This window comes from Rhinopithecus bieti, unplaced genomic scaffold, assembly GCF_001698545.2.
Source record: "Rhinopithecus bieti isolate Rb0 unplaced genomic scaffold, ASM169854v2 scaffold_9899, whole genome shotgun sequence".
Taxonomy (NCBI): Eukaryota; Metazoa; Chordata; class Mammalia; order Primates; family Cercopithecidae; genus Rhinopithecus; species Rhinopithecus bieti.
The window spans coordinates 1,127,536-1,145,996 of NW_016806979.1; the positions used below are offsets into that span (position 1 = coordinate 1,127,536).

Below are 18,461 nucleotides of genomic sequence, written 5' to 3' on the forward strand. Positions count from 1 at the left end.
CGTGAGGGTGTGGTGCGACGGCTGGTGAGCGCGGGACCGGGGCGGGCCGCGGGGACGCCGGGGCCGGCTTCCTTCCGGGGCGCCGCGCCAGCCGTTGCCCGGGGACCGGGCCCGCATTCTGGGTGGCGTCCTCGTCCGGCGTGGGCCGGGGATGGCAGGCTGCGGGGCCGGGCCCGCCGCGAGGGTCAGGCTGCGGAGGCTCCGCGCCCTGCCGTGGGCGCCCCTGTCTATCCCTGGCGGAGGCCCCGCCCGGTCACGCCGACCTCTCCGGTGCAGCCACCGCGCTGAGATCTGGAGCCACGGCCTCCCTGCTTCTCCGTAACCAGCAGCAACCAGCTTGCCCGGCTCCGGTCCAGGGGTTCCCCTGGCCTCCGGGCGAGCGTCCCTGTAGGTGGACATCGGGTGGGACCTGCCTGTCCGGGACCCGCAGTGAAGCCCGCGGGCTCCCGGGTCCTCCTCCCCGGGGCTAGAATGCAATCGGTCTTCTCTGGCCAGTCAGACACGGCATTGTTTTAAGAAAAGTTTGGGGTTGTCAAGTGAAAGAAAGATGACCGTTACTGATAATTTGCTACCTCTGACCCTTTCACGTGCCTGCCGCATGGAATCCCCGAAGCAAGCGCCTCTGATTAGCCCTTCCCAGGAGAGCAGGCAGGGCCTTCTTCCCTGTGCCTGAGTCACCTCTGGGAGAAGGAATGTGGCTTTGTGTCAGTGGACTTTGACCTTGCCCTGACCAGGCCCCAGCCCCATTCCAGGCTGTGGTCCCCTGGCCTAGCCTCTGACCCCCCTCCTTCCAGCCTGTCCAGTGGGTACATGGGCCCGCCAGACTTCACCCTGCATGTCTGCTGGGACTCCGTGCACTGTGGCAGGGGTGCTGGGAGGAAGCGTGGTGTGCAGTGGAGCAGCTTTGTGCACTGTGTGGGCTGCCAGGGTCACACCTCTCCTGGAGAGGCAGGGACAGCTTCGTCCACTCTTGAGGGGATGGGCAGCTACTGTAAGGAAGTGACGAAGAAGCCAGGGCAGCGGGGCCCAGTTGGTGGCAGGGCTGTGTAGCTTTGGGCTTGAGAGTTCACATGTTAGCAGACTGAGATTTATGAATGAAAACTCTAGAACCAAGTGGCAAGGCAGTGGCTGTACACCCTTAGTGTTAAGCCTGGGGAGCTTCAGAGGCCGTCGGGGAGGAGGAAACAGGATTTTCAGGGCGATTTTCAGGGTTTTCAGGGTTTTATTTTGTGGTTGGATTTGTTTTGGGTTAGCCCCAGGGACTGTTCGCTTGTCATAGTCTAGGATCCAACCCTACCCCAAAAGTTAACATTGATCTATTTTAAAGTGACTGCCCAGGGCAGTTGATATTGGGTGAGGGGATAGGACACGTGGCCCTGCAGTTCACTGTGGGCTCCAGTCTGTCCTGCACCCACCAGTCCTCCAGACCCAGCCAGGCCTTGACGTCTCTGCCCCCGCCACCCTTTCTAGATCTGGCACAGGGGTCCCACCATCAGGCCCAGGAGCCAGTGGGGTGGAGAGCTGAGCACCTACATCTTCTGAATCCCAGTCCCAGGGCTCCCAGCAGCAGCTTCTCAAAGTGCTTCCTAAGGAGTCCTCAGAGGAGCAAAACTCTGCCCCTAAGCCACAGGGCCACCTGGCCCCCACCCTTGGCACAGGCACCACCCACTCTCTTTGTCTCCACAGCTATGACATGGTGCATTACGGCCACTCTAACCAGCTGCGCCAGGCACGGGCCATGGGCGACTACCTCATCGTAGGCGTGCACACTGATGGTACGCACAGGTGGCCTCGCCCACTCACGGTCCCCCAGCCCTCCTGTGGGTTGCGCCCATTGACTGAAAGCCGGCAGGCCTGGGCCGCCTTGCCAGGGCTCAGCTATAGGGGACAGCACTGTAGGCTCACCCAGCCCGGCCCCAGCTGAGGATGGCCTAATGCCTTTCCCATCTTGCACTTCCTGTCCCAGCTAAAGAGAAGGGGCACCTGCTCCCCACCACTGCCAGCGTGGCTCCCAAGCCTTGAGGGGCTGAGCACCTGCTCTTCAGAAGGAATCTCTGCCTTTGCCTGAGACCCTCACAGGGGAGCCAGCCACCCAGTTGACCAGCACTAGTGGGCTAAGGGCCAGGCGAGGCAGCCAGCCTGCCCCCACCGGCCCTCGCGTGTGGCTGTAGCTGGGTGCTGGGAAGGGGCCTCGTATGCAGGGGCCGGCGGGCTGGGGTCCCCAGTCTCCTTGTCCTTTCCCTAGAGGAGATCGCCAAGCACAAGGGGCCCCCGGTGTTCACTCAGGAGGAGAGATACAAGATGGTGCAGGCCATCAAATGGGTGGACGAGGTGGTGCCCGCCGCCCCCTACGTCACTACGCTAGAGACCCTGGACAAATACAACTGTGACTTCTGTGTTCACGGCAGTGAGTGGTGGGCCTGGGGCCTGGGGCCATCAGGTGGCTCAGGATCAGATCTGCTGGTGGGACATCTGGGAAAAGGGAGCCTCCATGCCCTTCAAGGATCTGAGATATTTCCGGGCCCCTACCTAGAAATGGGCATGTGGCACTAGGGCAGGCCAGGGGCTGAGGGGGTCCTGGGCTCTGAACGGTCTGATGGCTTTGGGTTAAGGATCCTTGTCCTTGTGTGTCACTGCTTAGATGACATCACCCTGACTGTAGACGGCCGGGACACCTATGAGGAGGTAAAGCAGGCCGGCAGGTACAGGTGAGTCTCCACCATGGACCTGGCCATCCAGGGGCTGGGCACGGGCTCCCTCCTGGCTTGTGCTTTGGTGTTTCCCGGGAGCCCGTGAGGGGGCGTCTGGGCCCTGGGCCATGTTCCTCACTCCAAGGACCGGGAACTTGAGGAATGGAGGTGCCATTGTGGGGTGGCCTGGAGGCCCTCACCATTTGGTGCTGCAGACCCGTAGCCTCAGGGCTCCAAAGGCACAGCTTTGTGAGGTGGCAGCTGTTGAGCTCGGGGGACGTGGCTGGCACTGCTATGGAACTGGCACTATATCTGAATTACCAGGCGTCAGAGACATGAGGCCAGTGGCTCCTGCACGGGATGCTGCAGCTGAGAATTCACTCGGCCGCAGATGCTCAGCGTTCAGGACGTGGGCGTGAGGGAGGCGGGGAGCAGAGCCACTGCCCAAGTGCCCGCCCTCTCCCCAGCATTGCACACCTGAGCCCTAGCAAGGGTCCTTTTCCATGGTCCTTTTCCATGCTCCTGTCACTCCCTTCAGTCAGTAAACGCGTGGAGGCCTTCCCCACATTCCCAACCCAGGTTTTCTGTTATAGCCTTGTGCAGGGAGGGGACCCTCAGACTTTGGGGCAGCCATGGGTTCTGCCACAGCAGGGCCGCTGGTGTCCCTAGTGGTGGTAGCAGGAGACAGCCTTTCAAGTGTCCCAGGATGAGACCCCACTCCTGCTCTGTCCCCCAGAGAGTGCAAGCGCACACAAGGGGTGTCCACCACAGACCTCGTGGGCCGCATGCTGCTGGTGACCAAAGCCCACCACAGCAGCCAGGTGAGTCAAGGGCGGAATCCCCAAGGCCCCTGGGTCAAGGTCGCCAGGGGAAAGGAGGGGCACCTCCCTGCCCCCTCAGGGCCCTCCTGCCCACTGCTCCCCATCCCCACCCAGTCCTGGGGTCGCCACGCCTGGAGGGCAGGCCCCTCAGCCCTGCTCTGCCCTTCTGTGCAGGAGATGTCTTCTGAGTACCGGGAGTATGCAGACAGTTTTGGCAAGGTGAGTGCGGCCGTGGAGGGGAAGCTGAGCACACAGCTGCAGGGGGCTCCCCCGGCCACCTGTCCTGGTCATCCCTTGGGGAAAGGCCAGCCCAGAGCCTCACCCTCCTCTCTCCCTCCCTGGCACTGACCAGGCACTGACTGCCAGGTTCGGCCGGCTGGTGGACGCCGGGAGGGAGGGCAGGCAGCGGCGGCACCGGCTGGCCGGTCATGGCAGCCACTGCTTGGAGGAGGAGCAAGGACTTGCCTGTGGACAGGTGTTCTCTAACCAAGTGGCCTGGCCCTCTCTCCCTTTGTAGCCCCCTCACCCGATACCCGCTGGGGACATACTTTCCTCAGAAGGATCCTCCCAGGTGACAGACAGTGGTCTCAGGGTGCCGGGTCCCTCCCAAGGGCTGTGTGCACTCGCCGCCGGGCTCCTTGCCTCCTCCTAGCGGTCACTGGCTGGGCTGAAGTGGTGTCAGCTGTGGTACCTGCTGTGGCTGTGGGGTGGCGCCACAGTCCCGCCTGCCACCTGGCCTGGCAGTGTGTCCCCCGCCCGAGGTGACTGGCTGGAAATGGGATTGCTGGCAGGCGACAGCTGAGGGTTTGGTGACCTGGCGAGGGCAGCACCTGGGAGGCCTCCCCAGCCAACCTGCTCCCTCTCTTGGCTTGCAGTGCCCTGGTGGGCGGAACCCCTGGACCGGGGTATCCCAGTTCCTGCAGACATCTCAGAAGATCATCCAGTTTGCTTCCGGGAAGGAGCCCCAGCCAGGGGAGACAGTCATCTATGTGGCTGGCGCCTTCGACCTGTTCCGTATCCTCTGAGCCTCTGCTGCTCCCTACGTGTGCCACGTGGGGTGGGACCCGGAGGCTTCAGTTTGACTTCTTGGGGCCCCAGACTGGGCTGGTTTGCAGGGGAGCAGCTGTCGGCAGGGAGGATGGTGGGGAGGCCCTTGGGCATGAGCTGTCAGGGAGCTGCTCCCTGTCATCTCCATCCCGACTGCTTCTTAACCTGGGCGCAGACATCGGGCATGTGGACTTCCTGGAGAAGGTGCACAGGCTGGCAGAGAGGCCCTATATCATCGCAGGCTTACACTTTGACCAGGTCACTGCCCTCTTGTTCCCTGGGCCCCTGAGCAGCTGATGGGCTCGAGGGGCCCTAAGGGTTGGTGTTGGGTGCAGGTGGTCTCTAGGAGGAGGCCTCAGGTGAAGTCAGAGGAGACCCTGGGGGGGTGATCATGGGCTTCTGGGGTCCAGAGCTATCCTGTCTGGGGCATCTCCACAAGGGTGGGCACCCTTCCCGACTTCTTCCCATAAGGGACAGCTGGGAGGGGCACACCCTGTCCCCCCAAGGTTTCGGGGCTGAGCTAGCCTCACTCTGGCCGCAGGAGGTCAATCACTACAAGGGGAAGAACTACCCCATCATGAATCTGCACGAGCGCACCTTGAGCGTGTTGGCCTGCCGGGTGAGTGGGGCCAGGAGCCGGCCCAGGGATGGGGGACCTTCCCACAACATCCCCCCCACCAAGGGCCTCCTTGAGCCAGGGCAGGGGGCTTGGGTCCTGGCAGAGCCGCACCCAGCACCCCGAGCTCTGTGGCACATGCCCAGACCTGTTTGTTGAGGCAGGAGGAGGGGTGCTCGGGTCTCCAGGTGCTGTTCCTTCTTGCCTCATGGAGGAGCCCCAGGGGTCCTCAGCCTGCCCAGCCTATCCCTGCTACTCACTGGAAGCCCAGCCCCATGTCTGGGCCATCTCCCACCACCCTGTGGCCCTGGCTTGCCAGTAGCAGGGACCGAGCAAGTCTTTGTGCTACTGTCCCTGCAGTACGTGTCTGAAGTGGTGATTGGGGCCCCGTATGCGGTCACAGCAGAGCTCCTGAGTCACTTCAAGGTGAGGCTCCGCATGGGCTCACCTTGTTCCCACATGGGCTGGGAACACAGGCGGGCTATGGGCTCCTCCTACACAGGGCCTAGGAGGTGCCTGGGCTGAGGAAGGGGCAGGGTCGGCTCTCCCAACCCCCAGGGCCTGTGCTGGGCTGTGGGTGGCTACGGCAGCTGCCTCCCCAGGGAGGGCTCCTGACCTCCCACTCCTTCTCCAGGTGGACCTGGTGTGTCACGGCAAGACGGAAATTATCCCTGACAGGGACGGCTCCGACCCATACCAGGTGGGTCATGCTGGCCCTTGCTGGGCACAGGGGTTGCCATTGGCACCTCCCAGCCATTTAATGTCTCACTGTGCCTACCTGGGAAACGGGCATGGTGGCTGCAGCTGCTCTGACTACACCACTCCCACAGGACCCTGGGCACTGGTCTCTCTCTGGGGCAGGGCACCGGATGGGTCTTGGGGAGGTCCGCAGGGACCTTCATCCCGCTCCTCCTCTCTGGACCCCCAGGAACCCAAGAGAAGGGGCATCTTCTGTCAGATTGACAGTGGCAGCAACCTCACCACGGACCTCATCGTGCAGCGGATCATCACCAACAGGTGCAGCTGGGTGGGGGCACCTTGGAGCCGCCTCGTAGGCGCTCTCCGCTAGACTTACCCTGCCCTCCCCCCAGGTTGGAGTATGAGGCACGAAACCAGAAGAAAGAAGCCAAGGAGCTGGCCTTTCTGGAGGCCGCCAGGCGGCAGGCGGCACAGCCCCTGGGGGAGCGCGATGGCGACTTCTGACCTGGCGGAGGCCCTGGCCGGCCCTCCCCCTGCTCTGCTTCTGCACCTTCTGCATTTGGACATAAGACTCTGCAGGGCCGCCCTCTCTAATTGGCCTGGCTCTAGAAGGGCTGGTGACGACTCTGCCTCCTGCCTGCCTTTAAGGTGCCTGGTTTGCAGCACTTTCCACCCTTTCCAGCGAAGCTGCTCAGAGAGAGCGTCCAGCACAGTGGAGAGGCCGGCAGTGAGACGGGCAGACAGCACCTGCAGCCCGAAATGCAGCACTCCTGCGTGCGCCCCCACCTGGTCCCCGGATGTCCCCACCACCTGGACAGAGGCCACACTGACTGCCCACCCAGCTGTGGCGGGAGGTGCAGAGCGGAGGGCTTTAGGGAGCAGCGACTACGGTCACCCCTTTAGTTCTCTGGGTGCAGACCACACCTCCCACTTGGCACCCCCCAACACGGTGTCCTGCCACCCGGCGCCTGGCTCCAGGAAAACACGCTTGCCTTCATTCCCGGCAGCTTCGCCGCTCTCCTTATGGACTCTGTTCTGTTTGTACATGGCTGATGTAAATCTCTTTGGTACAACCGAATAAAGCCTGGTGGCACTGCTGCATGGGGCTCCCAGCCCTGCTGGGAAGGACCAGGGAACCACCCAGCAAGCAGAGCCTCTTGGCCCTGCCCTGACCATGCAGCCAGCAGCCGGGTGTGCAGCAGGCAGCCTGGCAGTGAGTGAAACCCCGGCCTCCAACCCTCCAAAGCCAGGGGCCACCCCCTATAGCAGGTGATGCTAGAACAGGAAGGAGAGCCAGGGCTGAGGCTCCTTGCCCCTTGGCCCCTCCAGGGGCCATGGGATCTCTGTCTCCTGCACGCCTGTCAGGGCCCGCCTGGAGCAGCCCAGAGGCTGAAGAGGCTCTTACTGCAGCCTCCGGGAGGTGTCTGGGGAGCCCATAGACTGCCTGGTCTCGCCGCACTCAAAATGAGGCTTATGATCAGGACTTGTTTCAGCCCCACACTCCTCACCAGAATGGGCCCTGCCCTGCAGCACCTGACCCATGTGGGGCCTCCGTGGGCCTGTCTGCTGCTGTTGTGAGGTTGACCTCATGACCCAGCACAGGAGCCGGAGGCGAGCTGCACATGAGGCTCCCCACAGCCCAGGAAGTCAGCCTCTCACCCTGCTCTCCGAGCCAGGGGCCAAGGTGTGAGGGGCACAGGCCATCCTCGTGCTGTCAGGTCCCTGCTTTCAGAGGTGGGGTGGTGCCGAGGCTCCCACTCAGACCCCTGGGCTGCAGGGTCCCCTGAGCAGAGGGACCAGCCACTTCCCCATAGACAGATTGGTGCGGGACAGGGGCTGCCTGGGCCCCAGGCTTGGGGAGGGTGGAAAGGCCCCGCCTGTTGCTGCCTGGGCCCGGAAGTGGGCCTGGCCCTGTTCCCTTGGAAGCATTGGAGGCCAGGGCCCAAGCCAGTGCTGGAGTCACCCAACCGCCGAGGGAGAACCCACCTGTCTCCCACCCTCAGCTCTGGGGAAGCATGCTCTGGGTCTCTGGGGCCAGGGCTCAGGCCCCCAGCTCTCCTCTTTGCCCCTGCACCCTCGGACTTGGCCTGGCCAGAAGGGATGGGGGCAAGAGGAAAGCAGCCAGGGGCTCCAGCCCATTCCCTCACAGATTTGCCTCTCGAGTGGGGGAGCGAAGGGCTGGGGAAGACACTGGGGACCTGCAGTTTCCCCCAGGGAACACCAAGGTTAGGCGCGGCTTCACCACGGGGCTGCGTCGTGGCCAGCTTGGCCCCTGGGTCTGAAGACCTCTGGGCGGCCCAGGCCAACCTTGCCCTGCCGCCGCACACCCAGCTGCCCTCTCATACCCAGGCTTGGGGACTTCCAGGTCCCGATCCCCTCGTGGCCTGGCTGCCAGTCCTCCAGTAGCCCTCACTCCGAGGCCACCTCATTATTTATTTGTTTACCACGAACTGCGGGGTGGACGGAGTAGGGGAGAGCTGGGGCGCCATCCCGCGCCGGCGGGGCCTGGGGTCCCCGAGTAGGACGATGGTGGCGGGGGTCCCCAGCAGTGCCAGGAGAGGTCCGGGTTCCGGGCTCAGGGGGCGCGACAGTCGGCTGAGCGCAGGGACAGGAAGACGTCCGCCTTGCACTGGGAGGTCCCGCGGCCGTCGGGCAGCCGCTCGCACCTCTGCAGGTTCGGAGCGACGTCCTGGACGCACACGGCCTGGGGCGGGCGGGCAGAGGCTGAGAGGCCGCCGCGCCCCCACCCCGTCCTGCCGCCGCACCCCGTCAGCCCCCGGCCCGCCCGCTGGACTCACGAGGCTCCGCAGTCTGGGGTGCAGTTGCGGCTCCGGGGAGGCGCCGGCCCGGCCCGGGGGTTCCGCCCCTCTGTGCGCGCCGGGAGCGCCGCGCGTACGGGGACCGCGAACCGGACAGCAGCCCCGCGCGCGGCCCACAGAGTAGAGCCGCGCCCCGCGCCGGCTTGACACGCGAGGCCGGGCGGCGCCAGCAGCAGGCACAGCGCCAGGTGGCCGCCAGTGTCGCGGGCCGGGCATGGGGACGCGGCGGGGGCGCGGCGTCGGGCTCGGAGCGGCCACCGCCTCTGCCGCCTTATACTGCGGCGGGGCGGGCCGAGGCTGCGGGGGCCGGGGCGGCGGGCGTGGGGTGCAGCCGGCGCGCGCGGAGGACCCGCCGCACCACCGCATCCCAGAGGAACCAGCCGCGCGGGTGAGCGCTGGAGGCGCGCAGGATCTGGCGCTTGGTCGGAGCCCGACGCCCCTCAAGCTCCCCACCCACGCCGCTCGCGTCCTTCAGGCCCGGCCTGCGTGGGCCTCAGTGGGAGCAGGGGAGGGCCCACGGGCGCTCAGCCCGAGGAGTCGTCCCCCAGGAAGTCCCCAGGACTCCTGAGGCTGGAGAGCCAGCCACACTGCGCAGTGCCCAGGGGGCGGTTTTCCCACCCTGAGGGGTATTCTTGGCTCCAGGCATGAGTCCATGTGGCTTGTGGGGCCCTCATTTCCTTCATGCCCTTCGGGGAAGGTGCCACCAGCAGGGCTGCTACTGACGGGGTGCTCTGGGAGCAGGGAAGAAGGTCAGGCACTGACCTCAGGAAAGCCACACCAAGGCACTGGGGCTCCACGATTCCTGGAGGCCCCTCTCTGCCAGCTCTGCCCCTGGAAGGGCACCAGGCAGGACTGCCAGCCGCTCTCTTGGCAGGGGACATCCGCCTTCAAGCTCACTGTGCCCTCACCATTTCATGCTCCCCCAAGGTCCTGGTCACGTCTTCTTTTGGATATCTCCCCAGGACAGGCACTGGCACTGGAGCCCTGGTACTTGTTTCTGGGTTCCATGCTTCCCAGGTGTGATGGTGAACACTTGAGTGTTATTTTGATGGGATCGAAGGATGCAAAGTATTGTCCCTGGTGTGTCCATGAGGGCGTTGCCAGAGGAGATTCCCCTTTGAGTCAGTGGCTGGGAGAGGCAGACCCACCCTCAATCCAGGTGGGCACCACCTAATCAGCTGCCAGCACAGCCAGCAGACAAGCAGGCAGAGGAACGTGGAAAGACTAGACTGGCTGAGTCTGGCCTCCATCTTTCTCCCGTGCTGGATGCTTCCTGCCCTCGAACATCAGACTCCCAAGTTCTTCAGCTTTCGGACTCTTGGACCCACACCAGTGGCTTGCCAGGGGCTCTCCGCCCTTTGGCCACAGACTGAAGGCTGCACTGTTGGCTTCTCTACTTTTGTTTTGGGACTCAGACTGGCTTCCTTGCTCCTCATCTTGCAGATGGCTTATTGTGCGACTTCACCTTGTGATAGTGTGAGTCAACACTCCCAACAAACTCTTCATATATACTCTTCATATAGAGAGTCCTGTCTCTAGGGAACTCTGACACAGATTTCAGGTGAGGCCTGGTCCACTCCCGGGTGCTGTGAGGAAGGAAGTGTCAAGAGGCTCCCACTGGGCACAGGGCACTGGCCCCATGAATGCCAAGGGCTCCCTAGGTTACTAGAGACATAGCCTGCGCTGTCCAGAAGCAGCCTGAGACCCTGGGGCTGCCGCTCCCCCAGTGGCCCCTTCCCACCACAATTGTGGGGAGCAACGGAGCCACCCAGGGCCACCCTTCCCTAGGTAGGGAAGCCTCAGACGTGTGGACACACTTCCCAGTGTCAAGACACCGGGAGGCCCAGCTCCAGCGAGGAGCTGCAGACAGTCCCAGTGAGAACCATGGACGCCTGCTTAGAGATGGTGGCCTTCAGTCTGGGGGCACCACAAGCAGCAGCCGCCAGCTGTGCACAGCCAGAGTCCCTCAGAGCCAGCCCTAGGGAGGGTCCAGGGCCGCCCGGCCATCCAGCAGGCAAGAGCATGCCTCAGGCCCTACCCTCCCGCTCCTTCTCCTCCCAGTTGTGACTCAGGGTTTGATGAGTGCCTTGACAGCGTTTCACGGAGATGTTTATTCATGAGAGTTTTCATATCAAAACACACCGAGACCGCATCAATATGCTGAGAACACAGGCACCCAGCGGCCTCCAGCAAGATTTGAGTAGTTTAATGAGTTTTTACTTATTGGATAAAAGTGTCAACATAGTGATGGGAAAACAAACGCAGCTCCAGCCCTTGTTTCCACCTTGTTACAGCCCAGGGGCGCTGTCCCCAGCAGCAGCTACCGCAGCCATCAGCGCCAGCATGAGGAAGGGGCCGCGGGACGCCCCCTCCAGCGAGGGCCAGGCCGGGCCTCACTCCTTGAACTTCCATTCCTGGCGACACATGGGGCAGTGCTGCTGCACCTGCTGCGCGTGCAGCCACTTGAGGATGCAGTGCATGTGGAAGCAGTGGGAGCACTGGCCCCACACCAGCGGGCAGTCGTCGCCAGGCACCTTGCCTACAGAGGGGAGGTGGGGAAAAGGACAGGCATGACCAGGCTGGACACAGAGCACGTGACAAGCCAGGCAGGGATGCAGGTTGGGACCCTGGGCAGTGGCTCCAGCACTGCAGCCTCTCATGTTTCAGAGAAGCTGAAATCAGGAGTGTTACCCAATCGGTCTCCTGACCAGCCTGCCCCCAGGAGAAGACCAGCAACTACACCAGACATGAGGCCTCCACCTGGGGCAACCACGCCCAGGCTCATCATGTTCAGCAGGGAGCCCAGGAACCTTGCTGAAGAGGCGGCATCAGGGAGGAGGCACTCTGGTCTAGACCACTGTCCCCTGTGCTTGAGGCTGGGGAAAAAGGGCATCGTCTGACCTACAGGCCCTGGGCCCACCTGCAGACACTTGATCTGTGATGCCAAAAAGGTCACATGAATGGTCAAGGCACCAAGGAGACACACATCTGAGTAGTGAACTGGCCTCTTGATCAAGGGCATGAGGGGTGGGGCTTGGGGACCTAGAAGACTCTTCCCTAGACACCAGGAATCCGGGGTGCCGCCCAAGCACTGGGGACGTCGTGTCGACGGGCCCTGCCTCCCAGGACAGGCACAGGCTGTGGGCACGAGCCCAAACACCTAGAAATGCTTTCTCCATGGAGAGGGCCTGACAGAAAGGGATACTCATATCAGCCATGATCAAGAGAAACAAGTGTCCCTGATCTCCAAGAGCCTGGAAAACCCCATGAAACAGCTGCTGCCAGCAGAGCATGGCAAGTCCCAGCCCCAGCCCCGGGGCAGGGTCGGTCTGGCATTGTGGCGCTGGAGCTCGTGGCCGCCCTCCTGTCCTGGCGGCACCGGCCCCACAGCATGCCCACTCCCAGCCCTGGGAGGACCTGCCCATGGGGGCTTTCTAGCCTCAGCACAACTCTGCTTGAAATCACCCCTTTCAAATGAGAGCTGAAGCTTGCTAGCCCCCTGAGGAGCAGGGTCTGAGTACGCAGGAGAGGCCCCGTTGGACAAAGGTGCCGCTTTGTTCTAGTGCGTAACCCACCCAAAGCCGGCCTGGGGTGTCTGATGAGTCCGCAGATGCACTGAGGCTGACTCATTCAAGGACCTGCTGATCTCCTGATTGCATTTCTTTAAATTAAAACTCCTCTCGGCAAAACTGCATTGCCACGAGAGTCCTCTGGGATGCGGGATAGACTCACTGTTTACCAGCCTCGGGCTCCCACGGTCTTTGTTGAACTTAGCCACTCTGAATTTTTCAAAGGAGTTCAATTTTAGCAAAAGAAACCTGGTGCTGCTTAGCCCGGAAGCACATTAGATTTGTCAAACGCTTTGCGCATTAACACTGACTCATTATAACGTAACCATCAGCAGGTCCAAAAATCAGACTCTCAAATCCTTAGTGTGCAGCCAACAGGTCCCATTTTAACAAAGCCTGGGCGCACTGTGCCAGTGGAGAGATGCTGAGAGTTCAGGGTAACACCCCTCTGGATGTCCCATCGGCCAGAGCCCTGGCATGGTGCAGGCCGGGCTCTGCAGGCTGCCTGTGGACCCACCAATGCAGTCAGTCGGGGGCTGCCTAGTGCCGCCTCTCATCCACAGGATTCACCACCCACATCTGGCCCACAGATGCAGCCAGACTAGGCGTGGACACATGGTTTGGAGGAATTTCAGAAGTTAACCTGCTGCTCCAGAAGTTGAGTGACTGCCCTCAGGGTACCCCGTGCTGTCTTTGTTACATCCTTAAGAGCAATTTAAAAGAGATCAAATAAAACCATGCCTTGTGAATTTAGTTATTAACCTAATTAGCTATTAAGTACAAATCCAATCAGGCAGAGTCAATCAATAATTTCCTAATATTACACTCTACCCATTTGATTAAATGAGGATTAATTCCTGAGTAATGAGATTTCTGTTTAGCTAGGGCCAATGTAAAAGTTAAGCCTAGAATAACAAGTATTTGTACTGGCCAGGCACCATGCCTATAATCCCAGCACTTTGGGAGGCTGTGGCAGGACAGAGTCAAGAGTTTGAGACCAGCCTGGGAAACACAGTGAGACTCCATTTCCACAAAAAAAAAAAAATTAAAAATTTATGTAGTTTTGTTCAGGCATGGTGGCTCACGTCTGTAATCCCGGCACTTTGGTAGGCCCAGGCAGGCAGATCCCTTGAGCCCAGGAGTTCAAGACTAGCCTTGGCAACACAGCAAAACCCTGTCTCCACAAAAAATTAAAACACAAATTAGCCAGGCATCGTGGAGCCTGCCTGCAGTCCCAGCTACTTGAGAGGCTGAGGTGGGAGAATCACTTGAGCCCAGGAATTGAAGGCTACAGTGAGCTATGATTTTGCCACTACACTGCTGCCTGGGTGACAGAGCAAGACGCTGTCTCAAAAAAAAAAAAAAAAAAAAAAAAATTGTTACTAAGATTTCAGTCATTTCAATGTTCACCTAAAGAAGCAAAAGATGGGCGGGCGCGGTGGCTCAAGCCTGTAATCCCAGCACTTTGGAGCCGGAAGACGGCGGACACGAGGTCAGGAGATCGGACCATCCTGGCTAAACACGGTGAAAACCCCCGTCTCTACTAAAAATACAAAAACTAGCCGGGAAGTGGTGGGCGCCCTGTGGTCCCAGCTACTCGGGATGGGCTTGAGGCAGGAGAATGCGTAAACCCGGAGGCGGAAGCTTGCAAGTGAGGGCTGAGATTCCGGGCCACTGCAAACTCCCAAGCCCCGGCGACGAGTGGAGAACTCTGCCTCAAAAAAAAAAAAAAAAAAAAAAAAAAAAAGAAGCAAGATGGGGGGTGGTGGCTCACACCTGTAATCCCAGTATTTTGGGAGGCCGAGGCGGACGGATCACCTGAGGTCAGGAGTTTGAGACCAGCCTGGCCAACATGGTAAAACCTTGTCTCTGCTAAAAATATAACAAATTAGCTGGCCGTGGTGGTGCGCACCTGTAATTCCAGCTACTTGGGAGGCTGAGGCTGGAGAATCACTTGAACTCAGAAGGGCGGGTGTTGTGGTGAGCTGAGATGGTGCCACTGTACTCCAGCCTGGGCAACAGGGCAAGACTCTATCTCAAAAAAAGAAAAAAAAAAAAAAGCAAAGCCAGATGAGTGTGGTGGTGTGTACTCGCAAGGCTGAGGCAGTAAGATTGCTGAAGTTCAAGTCCGGCTTGGGCAACATAGTGAGACCCTGTCAATCAATATGGGCATACACCTGACCCCACAAAAATACGCCTGGTTACTTGGGATACTGGGGAGCTTCTCGGTCCTCCCCATTCCCCGCTGTCCTCTCCATTGCCCACTGTCCTCTGGGGAGTTCTTCTTGTCCTCCCTGGGCAAAACCTTGACCCTTGCTTCTGCTTTATGTTCATTTTGGTCTCATGAAAAACCATTTTGCTGATACAAAACTCTGCATTCAACCTAAATGTAATCAAACTTTTTTTTTTTTTTTTAGACGGAGTTTCACTCTTGTTGCCCAGGCTGGAGTGCAATGGTGCGACCTTGGCTCACCACAACCTCTGCCTCCCAAGTTCAAGCGATTCTCTTGCCTCAGCCTCCTGAGTAGCTGGGATTACAGGCATGCGCCACCACGCCTGGCTACTTTTTTTGTATTTTTAGTAGAGACGAGGTTTTATCATGTTGGCCAGGCTGGTCTCAAACTCCTGACCTCAGGTGATCCATCCGCCTTGGCCTCCCAAAGTGCTGGGATTTACAGGCGCCTGCCACTATGCCCGGCTAATTTTTTTTACTTTTTAGTAGAGACGGGGTTTTGCCATGTTGGCCAGGCTGGTCTCGAACTCCTGGCCTGAAGCAATCCGCCTGCCTTGGCCTCCCAAAGTGTTGGGATTATAGGCATGAGCCACTGCGCCTAGCCTATGCCATTCAGTTTTGAGAATTTTCAAATAAAAAGTTTAAACTAATCTTTTTTTTTTTTTTTTTGAGACAGAGTCTTGCTCTTGGCTCATGGCAACCTCCGTCTCCCAGACTCAAGCTATTCTCCTGCCTCATCCTCCCCAGTAGCTGAGATTACAGGCACGCACCACACACCCAGCTAATTTTTGTATTTTTAGTAGAGATGGCATTTCACCATGTTGGCCAGAATGGTCTCCTGACCTCAAGATCTGCCTCCCTCAGCCTCCCACAGTGCTGGGATGACAAGTGTGGGCCACCACACCCTGCCTCGATCTCCTGACCCTGTGATCTGCCTGCCTTAGCCTCCCACAGTGCTGGGATGACAGGTGTGAGCCACCGTGCTGGCCTCGATCTCTTGACCTTGTGATCCGCCCACCTTGGCCTCCCACAATGCTGGAATGACAGGTGTAGGCCGCCCACCTGGCCTCCAATCCCTTTTTAATCCCACGTATTTCACAGCTGAGTTTCATGCTATCAAGTCTGTGCAGGATCTTTATACAAACATGAGTCCCAACTACCTGGCTTTTTTTCTATCAACTTTTCTTCATGAAATGACAATGAAAATGTTGGGGGAGTGCAGTGGCTCATGCCTGTAATCCCATCACTTTGGGAGGCTGAAGCAGGTGAATCACCTGAGGTTGACAGTTTGAGGCCAGCCTAACATGAGAAACCCCGTCTCTACTGAAAAATACAAAATTAGCCGAGTGTGGTGGCGCACACCTGTGATCCCAGGTACTCAGGAGGCTGGGGCAGAAGAATCGCTTGAGCCCAGGAGGCGGAGGTTGTGGTGAGCCGAGATTGTGCCACTGCACTCCAGCCTGGGCAACAAGAGCGAAACTCTGTCTCAAAAAAAAAAAAAAAGAAAAGAAAAGGAACTGTGGGGATGTCATGCAGGTTTAACAGGAGCCACCGAGGCTAGTGCAGCAGGCAGCACGGAGGGGACATTCACAGTTGGGGCAGCTCAGGCAGCACGAAGGGGACACTCACAGCCGGGGCAGCTCAGGCAGCGCGAAGGGGACACTCACAGTCGGGGTAGCAGCCAGCACGGAGGGGACACTCACAGTCGGGGCAGCAGCCAGCACGGAGGGGACACTCACAGCCGGGGCAGCTCAGACAGCACGGAGGGGACGCTCACAGTCGGGGCAGCTCAGACAGCACGGAGGGGACACTCACAGTCGGGGCAGCAGCCGTTAAATGCCATCCTGCAGATGCCACAGTTCTCATCATTGGCCACCCAGAGCCAAGTGGCCACGCCGTTCCAACACTTAATCTTCACCTTCATGGCAACAGAGCCTGTGGTGGAGGGGAACAGGACGACTGGCTAAACTGAGTCTGCAAAGCTAGAACATTTAGGCACCAAAATAGGTATAAGCCTGGCACGGTGTAATCCCAGCTACTCAGGGAGCCAAGGCAGGAGGATCACTCCAGCCCAGGAGTCCGAACCCAGCCTGGGAAACATCATGAGCTCTATTTTATTTTACTTTTATTTTTATTAATTTTTTTTTTTTTGAGACGGAGTCTCACTCTGTCACCCAGGCTGGAGTGCAGTGGCATGATCTCACCTCATTTCTTGTGCCTCTGCCTCCTGAGTAGCTGAGACTATAGGCACGCGACTCCACACCAGACTAATTTTTGTATTTTTAGTAGTCGAGGTTTCACCACGTAGGCCAGGCTGGTCTTGAACTCCTGGCCTCAAGCGATCTGCTGCCTCAGCCTCCCAAAGTACTGGGATTACAGGTGTGAACCACCGTGCCCTGCTGTGAGCCCCGTTTCTATTAAAACAAATAACAGGTAAAGGGCTCTGGGTCCAGAGGGTCAGGGCTACAGGGGAGCTACTGCAGAACAGCGAGCCCTGGCAGCAATCCGCTGTGGCTCACGACTGGAATCCCAGCACTCTGGGAGGCCAACTTGGGAGGATCGCCTGAGCCCAGGAGTTTGAGACCAGCCTGTGTAACACAGTGAGACTGTCTCTACCAAAAAAAAAAAAAAAGAAAAGGAAAAAAAAAGAACTATCTGTGAGGTTTCTTTAGCCATCTAGAGAAAGGGCACACTTTTCTCTCCAAGGGAGGGAACTCAGCTCCTCACGGACAAGGAGATCACACTGTCAGGAGTTTCATTTTACCTCACGTTGAGGATATCTTCAAAGATCTCAAGTGGGCCTGGCCAACATGACGAAACCCCGTCTCTACAAAAAATACAAAAATATTAGCCGTCGGTGGCGGCTCACGCCTGTAATCCCAGCACTTTGGGTGGCTGAGGAAGGTGGATCACTTGAAGTCAGGAGTTCGAGACCAGGCTGGCCAACATGGTGAAACCCCATCTCTACTAAAAAAACAAAAATTAGAGGCCGGCATGGAGGCCGAGGCGGGCAGATCACAAGGTCAGGAGTTCGAGACCAGCTTGGCCAACATACTGAAACCCTGTCTCTACTAAGAATACAAAAAATTAGCTGGGTGTGGTGGTGGGCACCTGTTATCCCAGCTACTCGGGAGGGTGAGGCAGGAGAATCACTTGAACCTGGGAAGCAGAGGTTACAGTGAGCCGAGATCACGCCATTGCATTCCAGCCTGGGCAACAGAGTGAGGCTCCGTCACACGCACACACACAAAATTAGCCAGGCGTGGTGGCGCACACCTATAATCCCAGCACCCAGCTATTTGGGAGGCTGAGGCACAAAAATCGCTTGGACCCAGGAGGCAGAGGTTGCAGTTTGCCAAGACCACAGCACTGCACTCCAGCCTGGGCGACACAGTGAGACTGTCTCCAAAAAAAAAAAAAAAAAAAAAAAAAAAAGCCTGCTGTGGTGGCGTGCACCAGCTGCCTGAGAGGCTGAGGCGAGAGGATAGCTGGAGTCCAGGAGTTCAATGCTGCAGTGAGCCAAGATCACACCACTGCACTCCAGTCTGGGTGAAGGGGGAGACACTGGCTCAAAAAACAAAAACATGGCCGGGTGCGGTGGCTTAAGCCTGTAATTCCGGCACTTTGGGAGGCTGAGACGGGTGGATCATGAGGTCAGGAGATCGAGACCATCCTGGCTAACACGGTGAAACCCCGTCTCTACTAAAATACAAAAAACTAGCCGGGTGACGTGACGGGCGCCTGTAGTCCCAGCTACTCGGGAGGCTGAGGCAGGAGAATGGCGTGAACCCGGGAGGCGGAGCTTGCAGTGAGCTGAGATCCGGCCACTGCACTCCAGCCTGGACGATAGAGCGAGACTTCTCTCAAAAAAAAACAAAAAACAAAAACAAAAGCAAATATCTCAAAACAACTTAAAATTCATGAAATGGGCTGGCCCTGACTCAAAAAAAAAAAAAAAAAAAAAAAA

The 18,461-nt window shown here is 58.9% G+C and overlaps 4 protein-coding genes across 13 annotated transcripts in view; 2 read left to right on the forward strand and 2 right to left on the reverse strand.

The window, feature by feature from the left end:
* Window positions 1-6: 6 nt before the first annotated feature.
* On the forward strand, window positions 7-8,291 carry PCYT2 (phosphate cytidylyltransferase 2, ethanolamine). 10 transcript variants are annotated; one of them, XM_017879231.1, is made up of 14 exons: window positions 7-24; window positions 1,687-1,775; window positions 2,246-2,407; window positions 2,642-2,708; window positions 3,427-3,511; window positions 3,686-3,730; window positions 4,029-4,082; window positions 4,387-4,525; window positions 4,734-4,816; window positions 5,100-5,177; window positions 5,535-5,600; window positions 5,809-5,874; window positions 6,103-6,191; window positions 6,266-8,291. In XM_017879231.1, the coding sequence occupies exons 2-14, from the start codon at window positions 1,694-1,696 to the stop codon at window positions 6,375-6,377; spliced, it is 1,128 nt and encodes a 375-aa protein (XP_017734720.1). In that variant the 5' UTR covers window positions 7-24; window positions 1,687-1,693; the 3' UTR covers window positions 6,378-8,291. The 10 variants fall into 10 exon arrangements, with proteins under 10 accessions (XP_017734720.1, XP_017734721.1, XP_017734724.1 ...); XM_017879230.1 differs by lacking the exon at window positions 7-24 and adding an exon at window positions 76-387 and having other exon boundaries at window positions 6,266-7,056; XM_017879232.1 differs by lacking the exon at window positions 4,029-4,082.
* Window positions 8,292-8,293: 2 nt separating this feature from the next.
* NPB (neuropeptide B) lies at window positions 8,294-9,700 on the reverse strand. The gene is given in 7 exon segments (XM_017879546.1): window positions 8,294-8,577; window positions 8,672-8,749; window positions 8,751-8,841; window positions 8,843-8,882; window positions 8,885-8,936; window positions 9,051-9,184; window positions 9,631-9,700. Coding segments are annotated over 7 exon segments (594 nt in total). The 3' UTR covers window positions 8,294-8,448.
* Window positions 9,701-10,882: 1,182 nt separating this feature from the next.
* LOC108534107 (anaphase-promoting complex subunit 11) lies at window positions 10,883-17,348 on the reverse strand. The gene is made up of 3 exons (XM_017879238.1): window positions 17,259-17,348; window positions 16,310-16,429; window positions 10,883-11,231 (listed from the first exon to the last, which is right to left on the reverse strand). The coding sequence occupies exons 2-3, from the start codon at window positions 16,416-16,418 to the stop codon at window positions 11,086-11,088; spliced, it is 255 nt and encodes an 84-aa protein (XP_017734727.1). The 5' UTR covers window positions 16,419-16,429; window positions 17,259-17,348; the 3' UTR covers window positions 10,883-11,085.
* Window positions 17,349-18,078: 730 nt separating this feature from the next.
* Window positions 18,079-18,461, forward strand: part of ALYREF (Aly/REF export factor) — a 5,472-nt gene continuing 5,089 nt past the window's right edge. Inside the window, exon 1 of the mRNA XM_017879547.1 lies at window positions 18,079-18,086. Coding sequence (XP_017735036.1) covers window positions 18,079-18,086 — 8 coding nt within the window. The remainder of the gene's footprint in view (window positions 18,087-18,461) is intronic.